Source organism: Oncorhynchus mykiss, chromosome 21, assembly GCF_013265735.2.
Source record: "Oncorhynchus mykiss isolate Arlee chromosome 21, USDA_OmykA_1.1, whole genome shotgun sequence".
Lineage (NCBI taxonomy): Eukaryota > Metazoa > Chordata > Actinopteri > Salmoniformes > Salmonidae > Oncorhynchus > Oncorhynchus mykiss.
Genome location: NC_048585.1, coordinates 42,789,801 through 42,811,570, shown reverse-complemented (window position 1 = coordinate 42,811,570; position 21,770 = coordinate 42,789,801). Strand labels below are relative to the sequence as shown.

Below are 21,770 nucleotides of genomic sequence, written 5' to 3'. Positions count from 1 at the left end.
ATGCAATACGAATTGCCTTGATCGTAATGAAGAGGTACTCCGTTACTATCTACAGGCTTAAAGAAACATTCAATTATATACTTTGCATAGAAGCCAAATAAAAGCATGTTGATAAATGCAGGCATTAAACGAAAGCTGCATATGCATAGTAGCCAATACATGTGGCATAGCCTACACATATAGCATACCTTGCAATACAATCTTAACAGTTGTACAATGTACTCTGCAATAAGAACCAGAGTTTGATTTCTAAACCAGATCAGTTTTTAAATACCATCTGCCAAATACCATGGTGGGCATGCATAGGAATATAAGGTATGGAGAATGATAAAGACCCAGTAGGATTATAGAAAAAGCAGTTAGGAAATTAATGTTAATGAGTTTCAAATACTAAATGTTCAGTGAATGTGAGTGTTGGAGCCAATTTGGGTTTATCTTATTATGGTAATATTTGGGCAATTACACTCCAGACCACTAGGTACAGATAAATGGTGGCGGTAAACACACATCAGGGATCTATAAACACCAGTGGAGGCTGCTGAGGGGAGAACAGCTCATAATACTGGCCGGAACAGAGCAAATGGAATGGTAAACACCTGTAAACCATGTGTTTGATGTATTTGATTCCATTCCACTGGTTCCGCTCCAGTCATTACCACAAGCCCGTTCTCCCCAATTAAGGTGCCACCAACCAACTGCGATAAACACTGGTGTTTGAACATATGGTGTGTGTGCGTGGATGGTGGGAGAGCTCACGGTTCTTACTGCAATCAAACAAAGGTAAGAAAACGCACGGAACTCCAAACAAGATACAAAGATTTGCTACAGTCAACTCTACGGATCAAGAGTCATTCATTCAAGGTAACCCCTACTGCTAGTTTGAAGCACGTAAAGAAGTCTAACTGCTACCATCCACTCACCTGACTGAGTATATGTAGGTGGTTTACATGATTAACTTTCCTACTAACCTAAAAGTTGACAGTGCCAAAATCTTGTCAATCCATTCATTATTCTACTAAATATGACTTAAGTGTGAGACATGTTTTCTATAATGTACATTTCATGCATATACAGTCCATTCCAACAAAGAACACCATGTAATAGTGTTTCAGTATTTGAGTGCAGAGACAAGTAGCAAAATGTGTCTCAGGCAGTGTTTGAAGTATCTAAATATAATGTAACCTACCAACCAAGTGCCGTGGAGGGCACAATCTTACAATGCTGTAGTCCAGGAATTAGAGCTTTTCCAGCTATGCCAAAAGCCTGGGCTTCTGATGGAGACTGTAGAACTGCTGTGGCATGTATTCAAATCAAAGTTTGTCACGTGCACTGAATACAACTAGTGCCAAGGGAAGCCAGACTTCCCCAAAGATATTGACCAAGGATTTATTTTAAATTTATATTTGCTTTCGTCTCTGTGTTCCATAATTTTCCTTCAGTTCACAAGGCTGAATGTATCTGATCGGAAAAAGAATCAGAGTTAGTGAAACAGCGTGTCTCTGTATGTGTAGCCCATCTGACGCTGTCTGGTCAAAGTTTAATTTCAGTTGAATTGTTGAAGATGATGGGATGGTTAACGAAGATACAAAAGCATACATGGTAGTGATTTTCTATAAACCAAATACAGATTAACAAATGCTCATGAACTCAATAACATGAAAAAGTTCATGAACGAACATAGGCGAACATGAGTAAAGGAAATGCATAAAGCAAACATATTGATCAAATACAGTGAATGTTCTCAATCAAATTAGAGTATCAATTTAAGAAGTAAGAACAAACTTACTTTGTCATAAATGCATCCAAAATACACAAAGAAAGGGCTGTAAGACAGAAGGTGTCTTGTAACAAACTGAAATGGTAAGGTCTGCCACACTGATTATTGGCAGGTGTGGGTATTTAAAGGTGGTGAAGGCGCTGGAGTCCAGCCTCTGCTGGAGAGGGTTTGGACAGGGGATGGTGGTTGGTGATAGTCTCAGGGTAGGGGCAATTCGACCACAGCTGCCCCAAATATGGAAACATATTTCCCTCTAAGAATAGCCATTTCCATCTTCCTCCTTCATGGCTGGTGTAGGTGGAGATGGGAAGAAGGTAGGTCTAACATTTTGGGGACATTGGGCTTGGCTTTCCATTCCCTGCACTTGAGGCAGGAATGTTGGTGTTGACGCACAGCTTGACGTCCCTCCAGAACCCAGAAATGGTGGCGGATGTCAGTAAACACCGTATCGGCACCAGGATGGACAAGCTTGTCATCATAGTGATTGATGAGGAGCCAAGCGATTGGGTTATTCGGATCCAGCACCACTGGGTGCACCAAGTCTGGTTTAAGAGTCTCAGCTCTCCAGAGCCTGCCCCCAACTCAAAGGAGACCTGTAGACTTGTCCAATTCAGGAGAGAGGTTTTGAAGGTGGCTTTTCAAGGGGGCCACTTTACTTACTAATTAACAGCGAATGGAGGTGGGGATGGATGTTCTCTGGGAGTGCTGGAGAAAGAGGATCTCACATTAAATGTTCAGTAGCTGGAGAACCAGGGTTTTGAGAGTGAGTTTGGTTGATGGACCGGTAAGTGGCTTCAATCAGGTCCTTCCAGGTACTGAAGTGACTTGCACCTGGCAGAGGAAGCACAGCTTCCTGGGGGGCTTGGGTAAGTGGTTTCCTCAACTCTGGTAGTTGCTCCTGTGGCGCTATTGGGGGGGGGGGGGGGGGGGGGGGGGGGGGGGGGGGGGGGGGTGGGTGAAGGAAAGGAGGGCCATGATTCCACATGTGAAGAGCAAACAATTTAGCCAGACTCTTTCCTTGGGTGATGTCATCTGCTGTGGTGTTCTGTGTGTCAACATATCTCCAGTCGTGGGTGATATGTGGTCCAGGATTTCAGTTACAGGGTCGGCAACAACAAAGACTTTGTATCGACTGAATTCTGAGCGCAACCAAGTCAACAGTAGTGGAGTCTGACCACAGAACTGTCCTGTCCATAGGTAAGGTGATCTCGGTCTGTAACAGCTTGGCCAGCTGGTCACCTGTAAGGGTAGCGCAAAGTTCAAGGTGGGGAATGGCGAGAGGATGTTTAGGAGGTACTCGAGTGAGCCATGGCAGTAGGAGACATGGACTTGTGCCTGCTGGGTTTCTATCCTGAGAAATGCCACTGACTCATAAGCATTCTCTGAAGAATCATAGAACACACGCAACTCTTTGGAAAGTGGCTCTATGGGATGTACACTGGGACTATAGCATCTGGACCTTGATCAAGTCAGGGAGCTCACCTTCCCACTCAGTCCAGGCCTGATGGATAGTGCTCTCTGGGGGGGATTGGGTCATCCCACTCTGTTATTCATCCACAGTCACTGTAGCAGGACTTTACCTTGGGCGGTGAAGGTTGATATGAAACACAGCGGGTTATACTGACTTTCCAAGACTTTGTACACATTTTGTAGCGGTATTGTTAGAGAAAGGTAAAGATTTTAGTTTTGGCGCCAGGCAAGTATTAACTCCGCCGATATGAATGGAGAAGCATAGGGATATCGCTACCAGACACGCGCACACATCAGCAGAGGAGACTGCCTAGAATTTAGCCTGTTTGCTAGCTAGTTAGTGGAGAGAAAGGATAAGACACACCATATAACCACAAGTCACAGCACAGGGGTATCCCAACCAATAATGAATCATACACTAATAATAAATAGATCAACTCAGAGGCAATTTCGTAGAGGCAACAGACAATAACGAACCCAGTTATTAGATTTGCAAATATCTATATTCCTTACATAGAGTGAAAAGGGAGTTAGGTACATTAATGTGTGACTGTGTAGTTCAAAACATAAAAGCACTTTAAAAATGTCCCCAAAGTCTCATTGGCCAATACAAAATAAATCAAAATTGTAATACATAAAATCAATAATGTAATAACAAGCGATATACTCAAACCCACACCCCCTTTAACGCAAATGTCAATACCAGTGCATTTACAGATCCCATCTGCACTGAACAGAAAAAAGTCAGCTCCAGTGTAAAGCACTAGAGAGAGACGGAGGGAGAGGGCTATGGTTTTTGCTGTGAACTTCCGGCTTGCAGCGCATTTACTTCCTCCTACCTGACAGCTGGTGTGCTCTTAAAGTGCAGGATTTCGCCACACAATTATCAGGGTAAGGCTCTTGTACTCAACTGGTCAGTGCTTGCAGCCCAATCTATCCGATAGACAGTGCCAACTCAGGCCCAGGGTACCCTGTCTTGGTTTTGTTCGGTCATGACAACCAGAGTTTAGGCTTTCAGATCGTGCTTCAGGAGGTATGTGGTCAACTCCAGATAAACGATTTCAGAGCCCCTTGAAGCTAGCAGTTGTCGCATTCTGACCAGTAGTTGTTTGGACTCCTGGATGGTGGGAAGGCTTTGTAGAGTTTTGTAGAGGCTTTGTATGAGTGCAGTACTGAGTTGTTCTCTCAGTTGTACAGCACGTTTCTGCAATGCATATGTGGCACAACATGGACTGCAGGTGGTGCCAAAGGATAAGACTTGCCACTCATATACATCTGGGGTTTTTCCTTTCTCATTCCCCTCCACATGAATCTCAGGAGAGAGCAGTGTTTGGGAGGCAGTCGTACCTGGTGAAACATGGACTCGATGTCAGCACTGCTGGCGATGCTGTTCTGGTGGAATCAGAGGAACACATTGAGCAAGGGTGGGTCCAGGGAGATGTTCATTCTGGGATTCTCCTTGGTACAGGAAGGAGTAATTGAACATCATGATGATGCGGGATTTACCAGAATGCTTTGTTGGGGTCCCTCTACTTGATCTGTGTTGAGATGGCAATGTAGCCAGCATTGACCAACTTCATTACCTTTTGGTAGTAGATGGTAGCCAACTCAGGTTTGCGCTCTAATTGCTTCTCTCTACGTCGGAGGATAGGTATGACTGCTACCTTGGGGGCATGGATTTGGGGTGCCATATTAGTGTGAAGGAGGTGTGTTGAGTAGTGGTCAATCCCATTAATGGAGTCTAAGGACATGGCTTCTGTAACTTGCTTGGATCAAGTGGTTATCTTCTCATCCTGGAAAGGGAGCACATCAACTTGCCATAGTTTCTCTATGTTGTAGAGTAAGTTAGATTTAGGAGCAAGGGATGTTGTGAGCAGGCACTGCTGCAGAGTAGACTGGTCTAGGAGTTGGGTATGGCCTTGGAGTGTCCATCCAAGTCTAGTCTTTAAGGCTGCTGGTGCTCCTGGTGGACCTAGGTGAACGTGCTCAATTGGAGTGATGAGATGGGGGGTTATCAGATCCAATGAGGAGGAGGTTAAACTCTGGAGAAGGCACGCAAAGGGAGGCCTTTGAGGTGATGGTGGCATCTCTGCATTATATCTACTGGGTAGCTTTGTTCTACAAGGCCCATCTTGTTGGAGGTGAATGCACCCTGGATGGTGAATGTCTTGTTGCAAGTGGACTGTGGCTCCTGCTAGTGTGTCTGTCTCTTGTAGGATTGTCCAAAGCACTAGGTCTTCAGCTGCTCCTTTGCGCCCTAAGTGCTTGGTAGCAGCTGACAGTAGCAGTATGCGTTGTGAGCCATCATCCAGAATAACAAAGATCAACATCTTGAGATTTATGCCACTCAGGAAGACTTAAACAACCTTCAAGAGTACTTTGGGGGAATGGCTTTGTGGGTTGACATAGACTCTAGAGTCTGGTTTTCTGTTGTGGACATCATGCAGGATGCCAAGATGCTTTCTGTGACACTTGGTGCAGGGTTTCTTTAAGTTACACTCTGAAGCCATATGTGGGTGTATGGAACATTGTCTGGTGGGTGAGGATTTGGAGGTAGAATTGGAACCATGCAGGACTGTAGCTGTATTAGATGAGGGCTTGGAGAATGTCTGGCAACCTTTCCTTTGTGTCCAAGATGGTGCTTGGTGGAGCTCACAAACCTGGGCAGTAACGGCTTGACACTCTGCTTCATCTTGCAGCCACAAGGAGAAGTCCTTCAGATTGTACTGGACACCTGGCCTGGTTCTGTGGGCATGATGGGCATAACTGGCAACTTGTTCTCCTTGTTCTAACTTACTGAGGAGTTGCTAAACATGGGAGGAGCAGGCCAGCTCAGCAGATCCCTCGCCGTGCTGGAATGACTGGAGCATCCCCACCAGTGAGCGGATTCTAAGGGCAAAGCTACTGAAAGCTCTTGCTTGAATCACCTGGGCATATTCTGAATGGTTGCTATCTCTCTCAGGACTAGGTGGTGGGGTTGGCCATACTTCTGGTCCAGTGCTGAGGAGTATGGCTGGGGGTCATTAGCATAAGCCAGGCCCATGTGGCAGGCAGAGACCAAGGGGGGGGGGGGGGGTGGGGGGGGGGTTCACCTGAGGTCTCTCTGGGTTCAGGACGTTCTGGGTTTGAGTGGTGGGGACGTTTCAAGGTTTGTACGCTGGGTAACGAGGCCGACTTGGTGTAGGACTGGCATAGGACGGGGTAGGATAAATCTCTGGGTGGAGGAGGCTGTTCAAGGTTGGAATAGACTTGAGGTTCTGGGTAGTATTGTGGTTGTTGGTGAAACTGCACAGTAGGTTGAGAGTTCATGAGAGATTCCGAGTGCACAGGAGGTCGATAGCGTATGGAAGGCCGGTACACATCAGGTAGGGATGGAGCTTGTGAGGATGCTGATTGTTCAGGCTGAGGGGTTGGTAACATGTAACCTGTAGGGAGGGGAAGAGACTCCGGTTTACTTTGTGGAGGGTTGGGGGGATATGCTTCTTAATAAAAACCTATTTGAAGCAAGCCATTACACTTCGTTAATATCATGGCATTGCATTATTATTATTCATGTTATTACTTAAATCAACAAATTAAGAAATGCCAGGCTGGAGAGGATACGTCACATTTTTTTATTGACATTATTGGAATCAAAATAAAGATATAATGTATGCCTACCTGGTCTTTGTCTGTTGGCTTTTCTGCATATAATTTGTTATAATACAGGTCCTATTTCGACGCACAACCATTCAAGCAAAGTCCGATGGGTTTCCTCGGATAATGTCACAAACCCTGCTGCTGCGGTCCTTCGATGGCCGTGGCATTGACATATGTTCTTCAAAGAGAGGATGGCGTAATGAGAGAAATAAGGTAGCCTAAGCTACTGAAAACAGGCATTTTATAAGATTAAATCCTGACAGGCGCATTTCATTCTTATTAAAGAGAGATGGAGTCCAGACATGCTACTTTAGGAAACTTTCTGAATAGAGATAGGCCTATGGAAAGAATCTCTCTCTCTCTCTCCCTCTCCTCTCTTTCTCACTCTCTCTCTCCTCTCCTTTTTCTCTCTTCCTCTCCTCTCTATCTCTCTCTTCTTCTTCTCTCTCTCTCAGCACCCGTCAATCATATCAGTTACAAGAGCAAATATTTATCCTTTGCTTAAAATTGATTTAAAAACCTAACTTAGGCTATAAGATAATGAATTGACAAGGAACGTATGAAGGGGACAGCTATGCCATAGTATGGAGAGGAAATAGACAATCATTAAAATAGAAACGAAGACACGTAACATGTCCATAGACCTTTTTATCAGCGACGTCACTTATCGAGGGGGCGAGTGTTGGAAATGTTTTTCAAATACTGTGAGGAGCTATTATAATTTGAACGGCTGTTAAAACAGATATTTACTTTGACTCACGGTGTTGAAGAATTATTATTATTATTATTTTACTGAGAAGGTGAGCTTGGAACTTTCCTACATTTGTGAGAAGCAGGTTTACTTTATTTACTATCAAGTTAGCAAGCAATGAAAACGTGCATTGTATAAAAGAAAGTACACACAATGTTTTTACTAAAGTCCCATAGCTGATAGGCTCTACATACCTGCGCGTCTAGGGATTAGCTGGTCAAGCATCAAAGGTCAATTGGAAAGAGATGTAGAACATTTGAATAGACAGTTAGAAAAACAACTGCTTTATAATCATTAGTAAATACTCCCGCTATTAGGTCAAGTTTATCTTCATAAAAATACAGTTCATAAAAATAAATCCTAAAATGAATGTAGGCCTATTTAAAATGGTTTTTATTTTATTTTCATGGTCTTCATCCCTGTCAGTTACATGGTAAACGTCGCAGCCCTATGCATTTGGGGTCTCAATGTCTTAATAGTGATGGCAGGGCTAGTTCTAACTGCAGGACTCGGTGACTAGATAATGGGAGACGAAAGTGAGAGACGATAATGAGTCATGAGTAAAGACGAGTAAAGACGCCTGGCCTTCCATCTTTGCATTTCCATTGTTAGAGCGGTCACTCTACAGTGTAGACATTGTTAATGTCATAAATGACTATTGTAGCTGGAAACGGCTGACTTTTTAAAAATTGAATATCTACATAGGCGTAAAGAGGCCCATTATCAAATCAAATTTTATTTGTCACATACACATGGTTAGCAGATGTTAATGCGAGTGTAGCGAAATGCTTGTGCTTCTAGTTCCGACAATGCAGTAATAACAAGTAATCTAACTAACAATTCCAAAACTACTGTCTTGTACACAGTGTAAGGGGATAAAGAATATGTACATAAGGATATATGAATGAGTGATGGTACAGAGCAGCATAGGCAAGATACAGTAGATGGTATCGAGTACAGTATATACATATGAGATGAGTATGTAAACAAAGTGGCATAGTTTAAAGTGGCTAGTGATACATGTATTACATAAGAATACAGTCGATGATATAGAGTACAGTATATACGTATGCATATGAGATGAATAATGTAGGGTAAGTAACATTATATAAGGTAGCATTGTTTAAAGTGGCTAGTGATATATTTACATCATTTCCCATCAATTCCCATTATTAAAGTGGCTGGAGTTGAGTCAGTGTCAGTGTGTTGGCAGCAGCCACTCAGTGTTAGTGGTGGCTGTTTAACAGTCTGATGGCCTTGAGATAGAAGCTGTTTTTCAGGCTCTCGGTCCCAGCTTTGATGCACCTGTACTGACCTCGCCTTCTGGATGATAGCGGGGTGAACAGGCAGTGGCTCGGGTGGTTGATGTCCTTGATGATCTTTATGGCCTTCCTGTGACATCGGGTGGTGTAGGTGTCCTGGAGGGCAGGTAGTTTGCCCCCGGTGATGCGTTGTGCAGACCTCACTACCCTCTGGAGAGCCTTACGGTTGAGGGCGGAGCAGTTGCCGTACCAGGCGGTGATACAGCCCGCCAGGATGCTCTCGATTGTGCATCTGTAGAAGTTTGTGAGTGCTTTTGGTGACAAGCCGAATTTCTTCAGCCTCCTGAGGTTGAAGAGGCGCTGCTGCGCCTTCTTCACAATGCTGTCTGTGTGAGTGGACCAATTCAGTTTGTCTGTGATGTGTATGCCGAGGAACTTAAAACTTGCTACCCTCTCCACTACTGTTCCATCGATGTGGATAGGGGGGTGTTCCCTCTGCTGTTTCCTGAAGTCCACAATCATCTCCTTAGTTTTGTTGACGTTGAGTGTGAGGTTATTTTCCTGACACCACACTCCGAGGGCCCTCACCTCCTCCCTGTAGGCCGTCTCGTTGTTGTTGGTAATCAAGCCTACCACTGTTGTGTCGTCCGCAAACTTGATGATTGAGTTGGAGGCGTGCGTGGCCACGCAGTCGTGGGTGAACAGGGAGTACAGGAGAGGGCTCAGAACGCACCCTTGTGGGGCCCCAGTGTTGAGGATCAGCGGGGAGGAGATGTTGTTGCCTACCCTCACCACCTGGGGGCGGCCCGTCAGGAAGTCCAGTACCCAGTTGCACAGGGCGGGGTCGAGACCCAGGGTCTCGAGCTTGATGACGAGCTTGGAGGGTACTATGGTGTTGAATGCCGAGCTGTAGTCGATGAACACATTCTCACATCCTCTTGTCCAGATGGGTTAGGGCAGTGTGCAGTGTGGTTGAGATTGCATCGTCTGTGGACCTATTTGGGCGGTAAGCAAATTGGAGTGGGTCTAGGGTGTCAGGTAGGGTGGAGGTGATATGGTCCTTGACTAGTCTCTCAAAGCACTTCATGATGATGGAAGTGAGTGCTACGGGGCGGTAGTCGTTTAGCTCAGTTAGCTTAGCTTTCTTGGGAACAGGAACAATGGTGGCCCTCTTGAAGCATGTGGGAACAGCAGACTGGTATAGGGATTGATTGAATATGTCCGTAAACACACCGGCCAGCTGGTCTGCGCATGCTCTGAGGGCGCGGCTGGGGATGCCATCTGGTCCTGCAGCCTTGCGAGGGTTAACACGTTTAAATGTCTTACTCACCTCGGCTGCAGTGAAGGAGAGACCGCATGTTTTCGTTGCAGGCCGTGTCAGTGGCACTGTATTGTCCTCAAAGCGGGCAAAAAAGTTATTTAGTCTGCCTGGGAGCAGGACATCCTGGTCCGTGACTGGGCTGGATTTCTTCCTGTAGTCCGTGATTGACTGTAGACCCTGCCACATGCCTCTTGTGTCTGAGCCGTTGAATTGAGATTCTACTTTGTCTCTGTACTGACGCTTAGCTTGTTTGATAGCCTTGCGGAGGGAATAGGCAACCATCACTCCTGTGTTCCAATGGCACGTTGTTTTAGCTAATCCATGATTATAATTTTAAAAGACTAATTGATCATTAGAAAACCCCTTTGCAATTGTTAGCACAGCTGAAAACTGTTGTACTTATTAAAGAAGCAATTCAACTCGCCTTCTTTAGACTAATGTTACGTAAAAGAAAGTTACAAATAATTAAAGAGCAGCAGTAAAATAACAGTAGAGAGGCTATGTACAAGGGGTACCGGTACAGTGAATATGTGGGGGCACAGGTTAGTCGAGGTAATTTAAGTAATATGTACATGTAGGTAGAGTTAGTGACTATGCATAGATAATAAAGAGTATCAGCAGTGTAAAAGGGGGGGGGGCAATGCAAATAGTCTGGGTAGCCATTTGATTAGCTGTTCAAGAGTCTTATTGCTTTGGGGTAGAAGCTGGTAAGAAGCCTTTTGAACCTAGACTTGCTTGCCTTCGAAACCCTATTCATTCATTTGAAACTGATTTGTGAGTAAAAATATGTAGTCAGACAACCTTTTTACAAAACAAAAGCCTGAAAGGACTTTAATACTTCATACAAAGTTAACATTTTTGAGTCAAGGACAGACTATGATGTGCTGGTATAATAGGGTTGTTCTACGAATACACTCTACAATACAAATAATTCCAAAATGCATTGTCATAGTTACACTGTGGCTTTCCTATGGGTAGAATAGAATGCTCCTTGAATCCTAATTCTATGGGTTATAGAGTATCTATTGAAGCCACATCAAACTTTAACAATAGCTTTTCCAATGTTTTCTCCCTGCAGCATTCCCATAAAGGCAGCAGGCATGTTCTCAAAGCCTTCAGTGACTTGCTCACGACACTGCAGTTTCCCCTGTGGATGAAAACACTACATTATGACATGGTCATTCAGCAGTCACCTCCCAGCTAGCACATTTGGTTCCTTGGAAGTTGTGGGAATGTACGTTTTTGGTTTCCCATTGATTCTGGGAACGAAGCCATAATTTTCTTGATTGTTAAAACAAAATGTTTTTTAAACGTTCTGAGTACGAAAGTGAAAATTGCAAAAGCTGGCAATTAGGCCTACCGGCTAATGGAAACACTGGTGTGCATGTGTGTAGACAACCTGCCCCTCCCCTCAGAAGCATAGTCTAGTAGCCTACTGACATTACAAGTGATTCAGACATTTTTAATTAGAGAAGATTTGATAAGCCTTATCAATTCTAGTTAAGGATACGATAGTTATCACGTGTTTTTATTTTAATTCTGATGCCACAAAAAAAACGATATACAGTCACTTTTCTGGGGTTCGAACTGGTTCAGAACTTTATTTAGCTTGTCAGAACAGTGGAACGGAACGAAAAAACATTGGAAAATCATTTGTTCCAACCCTGCTATTAACTTATTTAACTCATACAAAGCTGTTCATTTTAGTCTATTAAAACAGACCCTATTTCAAAGGAAACTAGCGCTCAATAAGATCAGGTGTGGCCAATTAGTGTGCGCGGCCAACAAACATGAACACACTTTCAGCAAGAAAGAGATAAAAAAAAAAAAAAAAAATCAAATAACATTCTTTGAACGTTGCTAATGTTTTCTTATAGGTTTTCTTAATGTTCTGAGAACGACTAATTAGAACCATGAGGAAACCTGTCAAACGGTATGCTGAACTACTGAAATTCCCACAGAAGAACGTTGTTTCTTAAGGTTTCAGACGATTGCTTTAAATAGAACCATGAGGAAACATTATGGGAAGGTTGTATGCAATATAACAACCATGCTTTAAGAAACATATGGTTCTCAGAAAGTTATGTGCTAGCTGGGTATAATCTAAAGTATACAGTGGCAAGAAAAAGTATGTGAACCCTTTGGAATTACCTGGATTTATGCATCAATTTGATCTGATCTTCATCTAACTCACAACAATAGACAAACAGTGTGGTTAAACTAGGAACATAACATAATTTAAACATTCATAGTGTAGGTTGGGAAAAGTATGCGAACCCCTAGGCTAATGGCTTCTCAAAGCTAATTGGAATCAACTAACCAATCAATGAGACGAGATTGGAGATTTTGGTTAGGGCTGCCCTGCCCCATAAACACTCAGAAAATTTGAGGGTTGCTATTCACAAGAAGCATTGCCTGATGTGAACCATGCCTCGAACAAAATAGATCTCAGAAGACCTAAGACTAAGAATGGTTGACTTGCATAAAGCTGGAAAGGGTTACAAAATTATCTCTAAAAGTCAGTCCACGGTAAGACAAATGGTCTATAAATAAAATGTCAGCACTGTTGCTACTCTCCCTAGGAGTGGCCGTTCTGCAAAGATGACTGCAAGAGCACAGTGCAGAATGAGGTTAAGAAGAATCCTAGTGTCAGCTAAAGACTTCCAGAAATCTCTGGAAGATGCTAACATCTCTGGACGAGTCTTCAATACGTAAAACACTAAACAAAAAAGGTGTATATGGGAAGATACCATGGAAGAAGCCACTGCTGTCAAAATAAACATTGCTGTACATTTGAAGTTCGCAAAAGAGCACCTGGATGTTGCACAGCGCTACTGGCAAAAATATTCTGCGGACAGATGAAACTAAAGTTGTGTTGTTTGGAAGGAACACACAACACTATGTGTGGGGGAAAAAAAGGGACACCACACCAACATAAAACCTCATCCCAACTAAACTATGATGGAGGGAGCGTCATGGTTTGGACAGCTTGCTATCATCGACAGAAAATTAAACATTCTGTCTGCCAATTGAAGCTCAACAGAAGTTAGGTGACGCAACAGGACAACAACCCAAAAGACAGAATTAAATCAACAACAGAATGGCTTGAACAGAAGGAAATACGCCTTCTGGAGTGGCCTAGTCAGTCCTGACCTCAACCCTATAGAGATGCTGTGGCATGACCTCAAGCTGTTCACACCAGACATCCCAAGAATATTGTGGAACTGAAGAGGAATGTTCCAAAATTCCCCCTGACCGTTGTGCAGGTCTGATCCGCAACTACAGAAAATGTTTGGTTGAGGTTATTGCTGCCAAAGGAGGGTCAACCTGTTATTACATCCAATGGATCACATACTTTGTCATACTGCACTGTGAATGTTTACACGGTGTGTTCAATAAAGACATGAACAATTATAAAAGGTTTGTGTTATTAGTTTAAGCAGACTGTTTGTCTATAGTTACATGAATGACTTTCAGAGCATTCTCCTGAGTAGCAGAGCGCAGAATAATGAATTTACGAGTGCTCAACACCGGTTGAATATGGCCTGTGTGAGTTAACGTCGGCAAAAACGCGTAATTAAATTGTTGCCAGAAACAGTCACCAACGCTCTGGATAACAAACTGCCTAACCAGCTCTGTCAGGGTGAGTAAAATTGACAGAGTGGTCACTCATTTGTGTCTGGAAGTAGCTAGCAAGCTAGCCAGTGTTAGCTTGGGTGCTTGACTGCAGTTATAAGGTCAGAACGCTCAAATCAACCCTATTCCTCGGCCCCAGCGTCCAGTGTGCGCTCCGAGAGCAAAATGTTAGTTTGTAAATTCAGAGCCTTGTCAGATTGTTAGTTTGTAAATTCAGAGCGATCTGACAACGCTCTGAATTTACGAGCGCACTCTGACACTCCAGATTGAACTTAAGAACACACCCTAAATCGTAAAATGTCAAACTAGTAATTTGTTATGCTACCTAGCTAGCAGGTGGTTGCATAGCAACATCATCAACTTCTGCTAGACCGGCGAAGAGCTAGTAGGCTCAACTGAAAGGATACTGTTCCGTTTACAGTGTACTAAAATGAACTAATACTATGTAGTATACACTATGTTAGTATGGGTATTTGAACACAGCTATAGTCTGTGACAAACATTTCATATTGTAAATGTGAATACCTGCAAGCAGGGTGTACAGTTAACAGACATATTCAGAATATGTAAAACATGGTGTCCAAATTGATTACCATAGAATTGTCATGGTATGATTATGATTGGACAGTTTTATCTAGCCTGAAATCTCAAACCTGTTTTGTGCTAACATTCCACTCCTGTACTCCATGTCAATGCTAAACTGTGTGCATGACAATGAACAAGGAGTGGAATGATGGCACAGACTGATACCCAGGCTAGTTTTTTATCCCAAGTACTGTACTTGCCTCTTTCTTCCAAGCCATGAGTCTCCTTAGAGACTCTGGGTTCTTATGCTCCCACCTGCCCACCATGAAGCCCTCCATCTTTAGCTGCTTGAAGATCATGGTCAGGTGGGGGTATGGGCCTGATAGATAAGATTAGATACAGTGCATTCAGAAAGTATTCAGACCCCTACACTTCTTCCAAATTTTGTTGTGGAAAAAAACTGAAATTACATTTACATCAGTATTCAGACCCTTTACTCAGTACTTTGTTGAAGCACCTTTGGCAGCGATTACAGCCTTGAGTCTTCTTGGGTATGACGCTACAAGCGTGGAATACCTATATCGCAATTTAGAGTCCCAAAGGGTCTGAATACATATGTAAATAAGGTATGTTTTTTAAAAATGTTAATCACTGTGCACTAATTTCTAAAAACCTGTTTTCGCTTTGTCATTATGGGGTATTGTGTGTAGATTGCGGAACATTTTTTAATGTTATCCCCTTTAGAATAAGGCTGTAACTTAACAAAATGTGGAAAAAGTCAAGTGTTCTGAATACTTTCTAAATGCACTGTAGATAGATTGATATAGACAGAAATAGGAGAGAGGTGATGTATAGGCATATTTCTTATGTTGATTTGACCATTTAAAATATATAAAGAAGCCACACCAAGCAACAAATACATCTACCGAAAGGGCAGAGGATTATATACACACAAAGTCTAGACTTGTTTCCATTGTGGTCCTTTTATAATGGAACACAGAGTTCCAATATGTTAATTCATATATTTCTATGTAATCTCTCACGGCCAGATCTATGTAAACATAACTGGTACAGTAGAATATTTTGTGACTGAGCGAGAGGCATACGGTTGTTCCGGTGTTTGGGTTATTCGTTACTGGTTTTTCGGTGCTAGCATCTATTCAAACATGGGACATTCAGAGAGGGTGAATGAAGCGTCTTGTTCCGGTTCCTCTCCTTGTTTTAGCATTTCTTGATCCCTTCTCTTTAACATGTTTGGACCCAGAACTTAATCGAGTAGTTGACCAATTACGTGAGACTAGTTCTGCGTTAATCAAGATGATTTTCTATGCAATGAAACATGAGTGAAATGCATTCAGTTGGTCACAGGTCAGTCTGAGTGTAATGCTGGCTAATGGTGCTCTCTAGTGGAACGTACCAATACAGTATGAGAGTTAGGCAATGTAGACTTGAGATCTTTGAATGGTTTTGAAGATGAGAGAGAGATCAGACCTGTCTGTGGATTGGTGTCATTATAGGTTGAGATGCTGCCGCACACAGCTATCCTTCCAAACTCCTTCATCTGAGGAATGGCGACACTGGAGAAAAGTCCTCCCACCTTGAAAACGGAGAAATGTCCATTATGTCGAGCTAAATATGTTAAGATGAAGTAACTATTACCCAATACTGACAATTTATATCCATGTCTAACAATATTAAAACCAGAGAAATACTACTTTATCACTAAATATTAACCCTCCATATCTAACAATATTACCAACTACCAGAGTGAATTACTACACTTTATATAACTACAACTAACTACTTTATAACCTACGTTCTCAAAGAAGCAATCGTATCCGTCGGGCGAGGCAGTCTTCAGGACCTCCTCCAGTGAGTTGACTGTTTTGTAGTTGAAGGCCTCATCGAAGCCTAGCTCCTTGAGGAAGGCCACCTTGGGGGAAAAAAAAGTGAGTGCTGGCCCCTTTTTCATTTTCAGGATAAGTAAGGATAGAGATCACTAGAATTTGTGCCTCCCAGTATTTCATCTTAATCCCTTTTTACCTTGCCGTTGGACCCAGTGGAGCCCACAACTCTGCAGCCCTTGATCTTAGCGATCTGGCCCACGATGGAGCCCACGGCCCCGGCTGCAGCGTTGACCAGTAGGGTCTCTCCAGCCTGAAGTCCCAGTACCTCCTCCAGACCGTACAGGGCTGTCAACCTGAAGTCAGAGCACAAAGGGAAGATGGAAATGGTTTGAATGTTCCGCGCTCACTTTTAGTAAGGGAGATCGGGGAAATTGTAACAGTGTTTATCTATTATAGGCCTGTTTGAGTTCGGAATCATTTGTAGAGTGGCACTCTATTTGCCCTCAGCATCCATTTGTTTCGCCATTCTGACTGGCTAAAGAATCCATATGTTGTTCTGAAATATGAACACAGAAATACTGGACATTTTTTGCTCTTATAATGGTGGCGATTTGACAAAATTACAATTTGCTTCGGTCTCGAACCCAACACTGCTTGTAATATTTTAAATTCAAAATAGTTGTGATTATCGAATTAAAAGAGTTGTGATTCAGTAAAATCTGCTTTTTGTTCTATGTTGCTATGTCTGTATACTACGTCTTGCTTGTCCTATGTTGCTATTATCTATATATTGTAATTGTTTTTAATAACCCGCCCAGGGACTGCGGTTGAAAATTAGCCGGCTGGCTAAAACCGGCACTTTTACTGAAACGTTGATTTAATGTGCACTGTCCCTGTAAAAATAAAATAAACTCAAACTCAAAAACTCTTTAAAAGAGTTCTGTGGAAAAGCGAAACAGGACCATAAGTGGTGACCGTGACCTGCTCGCGAAGATTGCTGGGGCCCAAATGTTTATTTTATCAACCTAGAAGGAAAACCTGCAGCTGCTTTTCCTGGCAGACTTGAAGTCCCCCAAAAATTCTGCCTTTATTCTGTGAGCTAAAACTATGAAACAGTTGTGCTGTAAGCTCTCCCACACTAGCTCCACTGTTAGCATAAACGGTTATGTTAGCATTTTAGCATCCCTCTTTACCCAGGACGCCAGAGCGTGACATGCATTTCTCTTCTGGCATGAAAATATAAATGTTCTACTCTTTGTGGCCAGAGGTTCATAGTGACCCCCCCCCCCCCCCCCCCCCCCCATATTTTACCCAGAAAGCACTGGCACTCAGGAAGCCCCTCCTCCTTACCCTGGCATGCCGATGGCCCCCAGAGCCAGGGACATGGAGACATCCTGAGGCCAGTCAGACAGAAGGCATCTCAGACCTGTCCCGTCAGACACAGTGTGGGTCCTCCAGCCGCATCTACCAACCACATGGCACCCCACAGGGAAGGCTGGGTTGATGCTCTGGATCACCCTACAAAAAAAACACACACACACAAATAAACAAACAGAATTAATGAGGGTTGTTTATTATAATTAAAGTCTGTCTACAACAAGCCTGTGTCAGAAGACACAGATTGTAAAGTATGCTTAATGGAGAATCTTCCATTGAAAGTGCTTTTTAGTTACAGAGAATGCTTAATCTGGGTCTATATGAACCACCCTTAGTGGTTGTTAAATGGTTTTCTCTGGAGGCTAGATCGAAGACATGCTGTAGGAAGAGTCAATGGAAGCCTTTGGGATTTTCCCGAAGTATCTGTACTCCTTTATAAAGACAGTACTCAGGCAATTTAAATTAGTGATTTTTTTTTAAAAGCCCTAGGGGGCAGGGAAGAGTCATTGGGTTCTGTATATTTTCCCAGACTGACTCACTCTCACAAACAAACTTTCTCAGTGAAAACACATTGAACCACTCACTTGTGGCAGGAATGGAACCTCGGAACACACTGCCAAGTACATGCAATTTGATCTCTTACAACTGAAGTCATGAAGAATAATCTATGGCCTCAGAAATTAAAAACAGGTGCAGGACTTTTTTTCTTCCAGTAAACAGCAGGCATGCATGTCACCTCATGGTAGAGAGATGAAATGCAGATAACTTGGCCTGCATCCAAAATGGCACCTCATTCCCTGCATAGTGCACTGCTTTTGACCAGGGGCCTAAAAGCAGTGCACTATATAGGGAATAGGGTGCCATTTGGGATGCAAACTTGTTTATTTTCCTTACTTGGCCACTTGAGTTCCGATCATCACTTCCCCCTCCTTCATACGCACTCGGCTGAACGGTCTGGAAACAACCACAGATGGCAGGAGAACAATCAGATGCAATGTTTTTCTGTACTATCTACTGAAGTATGTGATTTAGTAATGTCATGGAAAAGTCAATACTGTTCAGAGAACTTTCAATGTTCTAATATGCCACACTGATCCTCAACACTGGGGCCCCTCAGGGGTGCGCGCTCAGTCCCCTCCTGTACTCCCTGTTCACCCCCAAGAGCGTAACCAACCACAACACCATCATTAAGTTTGCTGACGACACAACAGCGGTAGGCCTGATCACCAACAACGATGAGACCGCCAATGGGTAGGAGATCAGAGACCTGGCAGTGTGGTGCCAGGACAACAACCTCTCCCTCAATGTGAGTAAGACAAAGGAGCTTATCGTGGACTACAGGGCCGAACAGGCACCCATTAGCATCGACAGAGCTGAAGTGGAGCGGGTCGAGAGTTTCAAGTTCCTTGGTTTCCACATCAAGACAGTTGTGAAGAGAGCATGAAAACACCTTTTCCTTCTCAGGAGACTGAAAAGATTTTGCATGGGTCCCCAGATCCGGCAGTGCCGGAGCGCCAAGTCTGGAACCAAAAGGCTCCTTAACAGCTTCTACCCCCAAGCCATAAGGCTGCTGAACAATTAAATGGCCACCCAGACTATTTACATTTGATCATATTCCGTATAGATATCACATTACATGAGTCATGACAAAAAGCGTTCAGTGGCAAACGTTAGGAGAATCCCTCCCTGTCCATTTTTCTGTCTGAATTTTCTCCTACCTCATGTATGGATCTACACTGAGAAACAGTGCCTCCAAAAGCACCTCTGAAACAGAAAAAAACAAAAACATTAATGTATGACATCACTTGGCTTTAGTCAGGTACAGGAATGTTGTATTTAGTACAAGTACAGGTCCAGATAGCCTCAGTAATAGTGCAGATGAGACCTTCAGTCATTACCTCCATCTTTAGGCTCTGGCAGCTGCTCCAGCTTCAGCTCAAAGTTGCTGTCCTTCGGGAAGCCTTCAAAGTGACGTGTCAGGACCCAGGTCTTGGCTTGAACCATGGCTCTTTGCTTTGGACAACTGAAAGAATAGGCTGTTTACTTACTACTTAGTTAGTTACTTGCTATGCCAAAATCTGAAGTGATCTCAGAGCTCATCTTGAGAACCGTTTTCTTCTTTTCTATATGTGCTAGGAATTTTAAGGTAAAGAGAAGAGCAGTCAAACAATATCTATTTGCTTTATTACAAGTTGTAAGAGGGAGACACCTCCAGCACAGAAGCAGAGAAAATGTCTAGCAAACCTCTTGGAGACCCTTTATATCCTAATCAGACAGCACCAAACGTTCTGTTAACACCAGCCCGGGAGGCTTGTAAGGAAGACAAACAAAAAGGAAGTGACTGAGCTGCAACAGAATCACACCGTGTTCACACAATGTCATCAATGCAACAGTGAATAATCTGTGTCCTCTGTCCTTGTTCTTGGACCTCCAGTCTGGTGTCAATCACTATCAACCCAGATGAGGATAATCCATAACTTTCAGGATCAAGTCGAGTGACCATCAACCCACACCTAGAGTTTCACAAACAGAACACTGGAAATAATGTGTATTTCAGAGAGGGAAAATATATAAATATGCTAAAGATCACTAAACTGAATTTGAACTTCAGTTACATTTCCCCATAACAGCAACCTTTTCTACTTCAGTATCCTACATTAAGCAACATGTTACTGTCAAGTCACCTATATACAAATATCATACTTTGAGATCTAAAATAGCCAAAATGAAGAAATGTAAAAGAGACAGTTGAAATACCCACATGCGTCTATCATAGCAGGAAGATGAGAAACTTGAATACTTCAACAAAGGTTGTTATTCAAAGACTTTAACTCACTCACTCACTCACTCACTCACTCACTCTCTCACTCACACACACACACACACACACACACGGGGGGGTGGGAAGATGCTGCACAACTTAAAAAATGCTGTTTACTTTGTTTAGTATATGCATTGATTTACAGTACTGAACAATTCTGACTGTAGTGCAGGTTGCTATCTAGAATAGCTAAATTCACATGGATTTATTTGAAATCTACTGCACTAGCTTAGCTTGCTAGATAAAGGACTTGCAGAACCTAGGAGAGCGCTGTGCATTGGTGCAAAGTGAATGCCATGCAAGCCCGCTTCACAGTGGGCTGTCAACCACAACCGGTGAAGAAACTATCTAAACATTTGTCTCCAAGAACGTGGTTTAATATCATGCGGTACTCGGTAAAACTCACCTCGAATCAATGATCAACAAATGGACACCTACAGGTCACTGCTCTCCATGCAGAATGAAAGAACTATCAACATTTCACAGAAAGGACAAAGAGAGCGTGGGTAGGCTGTGCTCGACTACTTTCTCATTGGCTAAAAACGGTTGTTAGTCGATCCGCCTCCGCGTGACGTACTCTACACAATGTTTCCGGCGTGAATTCATTTTGGATGAGAACGCGCGCATTTATCTAGCCGACCTTCGGCTAACTGTTACCCGTTTCCTTCTACCAGAGAAACTGTCGGAAAACAAGTCTGAAACTGATTTCTTCGTCGAAATTACTTGGCAAGGTAAAATAATACTTAAAACAGATGGACAAATTACTTCAGAATTGATGGTGGTTTTGGAAAAATTATTCACGAACCTCAGGCGTTATATAGCATGAATGATGCTGTGGCTAGCGGTTAATTAGCTAACGTTAGCTAGCTTGCATAGCTATCCGTGAAACAACTTCTTCTATCGTTAGCTAGCTAGCCTGTAACGTAAAGGACACTGATAGTTTCACTGTCATACCAGTTATAGGTAAACAAAACAAGTGTTTGGTTAAGTATTTCTACAATGATCAGCTCTATAATGCCTTTGCATGAGTAAAGTAACTTAGCTAGCAATCCTTGTTGTGATTTCTTTCAATTTCCTCGCCTCCTAATAAACGTGGGCTAACTAGCTACCCATCTAATAAATAGTGGATATTTTTGACTGACAGGCGATCATCAGGGCGGAGAAGCTCTGCTCCTGGCAACTTGTTTGTCCTTATAGATTTCACATTAAAATGGCAAGTTAAGACTGGGGAGGATGCCTCATTTCAGGGACCGTCTTCTCCACAGGAAATTGTCTCGCTTTAATCAGTGTTTCCCCTAGGATTTATTTCTGCAGGGTGGAAGCACCCCTGATAAATGAATATAG

General features: G+C 43.1%; 2 protein-coding genes across 5 annotated transcripts in view; one reads left to right on the top strand and one right to left on the bottom strand.

Annotated features, from left to right (window-relative positions):
• The first annotated feature begins 732 nt into the window (after positions 1-732).
• Positions 733-21,770, top strand: part of haus3 (HAUS augmin-like complex, subunit 3) — a 32,587-nt gene continuing 11,549 nt past the window's right edge. For 2 of the 3 annotated variants that reach the window (XM_021577864.2, XM_021577863.2), the window contains exon 1: positions 21,013-21,157. The gene's annotated coding sequence lies outside the window, so the exon portion shown is untranslated. Of the gene's footprint in view, positions 862-21,012; positions 21,158-21,770 lie in introns of those variants that run through there. The other variant, XM_036957884.1, reaches the window with a different exon arrangement.
• On the bottom strand, positions 11,023-20,967 carry LOC110500477 (prostaglandin reductase 1). Of its 2 annotated transcripts, none has more exons than XM_021577865.2 (10): positions 20,833-20,967; positions 19,504-19,628; positions 19,324-19,369; positions 18,500-18,559; positions 17,579-17,746; positions 16,425-16,581; positions 16,198-16,314; positions 15,873-15,978; positions 14,642-14,760; positions 11,023-11,367 (listed from the first exon to the last, which is right to left on the bottom strand). In XM_021577865.2, exons 2-10 carry the CDS (start codon positions 19,607-19,609, stop codon positions 11,257-11,259), a joined length of 990 nt encoding a protein of 329 aa, XP_021433540.2. In that variant the 5' UTR covers positions 19,610-19,628; positions 20,833-20,967; the 3' UTR covers positions 11,023-11,256. The 2 variants fall into 2 exon arrangements, with proteins under 2 accessions (XP_021433540.2, XP_036813787.1); XM_036957892.1 differs by having other exon boundaries at positions 19,504-19,641; positions 20,833-20,920.

Excerpts from the sequence above, each read along its gene's own strand:
- LOC110500477 (XM_021577865.2), bottom strand. The coding sequence starts at position 19,609 with ATGGTTCAAGCCAAGACCTGGGTCCTGACACGTCACTTTGAAGGCTTC. Across the intron at positions 17,747-18,499 it reads ATCGGAACTCAAGTGGCCAA|GGTGATCCAGAGCATCAACC; the intron begins GTAAGGAAAATA and ends TTTTTTTTGTAG. Across the intron at positions 16,582-17,578 it reads GGGGCCATCGGCATGCCAGG|GTTGACAGCCCTGTACGGTC; the intron begins GTAAGGAGGAGG and ends CTCTGACTTCAG.